Raw genomic sequence first — 2554 nt, 5'->3', positions numbered from 1 at the left:
CTGCCGGGGGGAAGGAGGGACCGCGTGCCCCAAGAAGAGGGCTCAGCCAGGACCACGGGTGCCCGGCTCTCTGGAGAGCCCTAGCAGAGGAGGCCTGCGTGGGTATGAGTCTTGGTTCTGCCACTCACAGCTGAGTGACCTTGCACAAGTGACTTAACTTCTCTGAGCCTCAGGTTTTTCCTCTAATGGTGCCACCCTTGGAGGGATTTTATAAGGTTGTTTTTTTTGTGTGGGATTTTTTTTTTTTTTTTTTTGTCTTTTTAGGGCCACACCTGTAACATACAGAAGATCCCAGGCTAGGGGTCAAATTGGAGCTCCAGCTGCTGGCCACAGCCACAGCCACAGCAACGCCAGATCCAAGCCGCATCTGCAACCTACACCGCAGCTCATGGCAACACCAGCTCCTTAACCCACTGAGCGAGGCCCGGGATTGAACCTGCATCCTTCACAGATACTACTCAGGTTTGTCACCGCTGAGACACAATGGGAACTCCCAAGAACACTGTGTATCTTAACACTAACTTTGTTTCTCTGGTCTGGCCGCCAGGAAGCTCAGAGCTAAGTTTGGGGCCCATCTTAGACCTTAAGAACGTGCTCTTAGGTGCCAATTTGGCCACTTTGATGACAATTTCCTATCTTCCAGCCAATCAATGAGTACATTCATTTGGCTTGTCCATACTTGGCCCCAAGCTCCTTGCATTTAAAGGCATGTTCTGATGCAGCTGGATATTCCGGAAGCCGCCTCATATGGTTTTTAGAGTTAGTGGGTGCTTAGGAGAGCGGGGGGGCCTCACCTTGACCACAGGAGACGGAGCACGGCCCCGTCAGGGGAGTCCACACGTGTGCGGCCTGAACCTCCAGCCTGGCACTGCCCGCTGGGGACACAGCCTCTTCGCCTGGAGACTGGGCCTCCAGCTGCGGGGCCACAAACAAGCTGGTGGGTCTGGGCTTCCTGCCTCCAGCCCCCTGGGCACCTGGCTCTCCACCCCCTCCCACCCCAGTCTGTGCAAAAGAGAATATCAGTGTCACCAGCTCTCCAGAGGCTGCCCGGCCCCGCTGCCCCTTTCCCGGGAGCCTTGCTTTCTGGCCCCCAGTGGATGCCCTCGCCGCACACCCTGCCTCGGCCTCTGCATCTGTGTGAGCAGTCACCGTGTGGCAGGGGTGACTGAGCGGGGGGTTCAGGAGCCAGGTTTGCAGGCATGCTTGGCCCTGAAAGCCCCACCAGCTCCCGAGGGCCCCGGTTGGCCAGCACCCTTGTCTGAAGCAAGCCCACCCAGCCTGAGCCCATGGACGCCGGCAGGAGCGTGGCCGCGTTTCTCCACGTAGCAGAGAACTGACAGCAGCTACCAGGGTCTGGAGTCCTGGGCCTGCGAGCCAGCGGGAAGGAGCCTTCCTAGAAGCCCTGACTCTAAGTTCATCCTCTGACCGAAGGAACCCCAAGGACCGCAGCCCTGCAGATGGGCAGCCTTCCGGCTCCGGCGAGGAGGCCAGTGGGAACCAGGGCTCCCCGTTCTCCTGGCCAGAAAAGGACCCACAAGCCCCAGCCCTCTGGTGCCCAGGACACTCACATGGCCCCAGCCTGGAGGACACGTCACCTCGATACATGGCTCTAGGGCAGATGGCTTCTGGTCTGTGGGGCAGGGCCCAGCAGTGGCCAGCGCCCCCATGCCCTCTGCCCCCTGCACACACGTCACATTCTGCACGGCCAGTTCTGCTCCACAGGCTGACGGGCAGGTGTCCGATGTCTCTCTGAGGATGGCACGGGATCGCCATCAGGCCTTGCCCGCGCCATTGAGCTGCCGGAGCAGCCCGGCTCCTGGGGCAGGGAGGCAGTGAGCCTACTCCCCAATATCCAAGAGCCCAAAGAGGAGTCCCCACAAAGAGGCCAAGACCAGGGGCCCTTCCCTGAAGACTGGGGAGCTGCCACTGGTCCCTGACTTGACACCCAGGGTGCAGGCACACAAGCCCCGACCCACCAGCCTCCCAGAAGCAGAGGCGGGGCCCCCGACCAGCCAAGGGCATCGCTCCACACAACCTAGAGGGTGCCAAGGAACAAGTGCCAGGCACAATCAGATCACCAGGTTGGGGACAGTCAATGCGTCCCCTGTGCCACCGCTGAGAGGTGGTGGCTGCTTAGAGTGCTGTGTTAAGGAGTCTGCGGCAGGATCAGCCCTCAGCAGAAAAGAGTGGTGACTGGCTGTGACATGTGCCACGGATGCAAGGTGGTGGAAGGTGCCCAGAGCCGTGTATGGACCGCCGGTGACCTAGGCCCACCCCCACCCCCACCGGACAGGTAACAAAACGGGCCCAGAGAGGGAGGGGACTTGCTCAGGCCACCCAAGTCAGTGGCCAATTGGAATGGCAAGTTTCTGCCAGCTAGAGCACAGTGGGGGGACAATATGGTGACATGACAATAGCAATGACAACGTGACATTTATGGCTTTACCTTCGTGTCCTCACAGACCCTCCACGAGGAAGTTCCAAGGGAAATAGCCAACCCAGGGCCTCCTGGGTAGCTGGTAATTTGGAAGCTGACACTCCCCTGCCGCGGGGG

At 59.8% G+C, this 2554-nt stretch overlaps 1 protein-coding gene across 7 annotated transcripts in view; it reads right to left on the bottom strand.

Moving 5' to 3' along the window:
* Positions 1–2554, bottom strand: part of ADAMTS13 (ADAM metallopeptidase with thrombospondin type 1 motif 13) — a 44903-nt gene that overhangs the window by 21297 nt on the left and 21052 nt on the right. For all 7 annotated transcript variants that reach the window (XR_002338121.1, XR_002338119.1, XR_002338120.1 and 4 more), the window contains 2 exons: positions 1569–1749; positions 795–915 (listed from right to left, as the gene is read on the bottom strand). Coding sequence is in view for 3 of the 7 variants with exons in the window: in XM_013987089.2 (XP_013842543.1) it covers positions 795–915; positions 1569–1749 (302 nt within the window). In the remaining 4 variants the exon portion in view is untranslated. The remainder of the gene's footprint in view (positions 1–794; positions 916–1568; positions 1750–2554) is intronic.

Source organism: Sus scrofa, chromosome 1 (assembly GCF_000003025.6).
Source record: "Sus scrofa isolate TJ Tabasco breed Duroc chromosome 1, Sscrofa11.1, whole genome shotgun sequence".
Classification (NCBI taxonomy): Eukaryota; Metazoa; Chordata; class Mammalia; order Artiodactyla; family Suidae; genus Sus; species Sus scrofa.
This window is presented reverse-complemented; position numbering and strand designations above follow the sequence as displayed.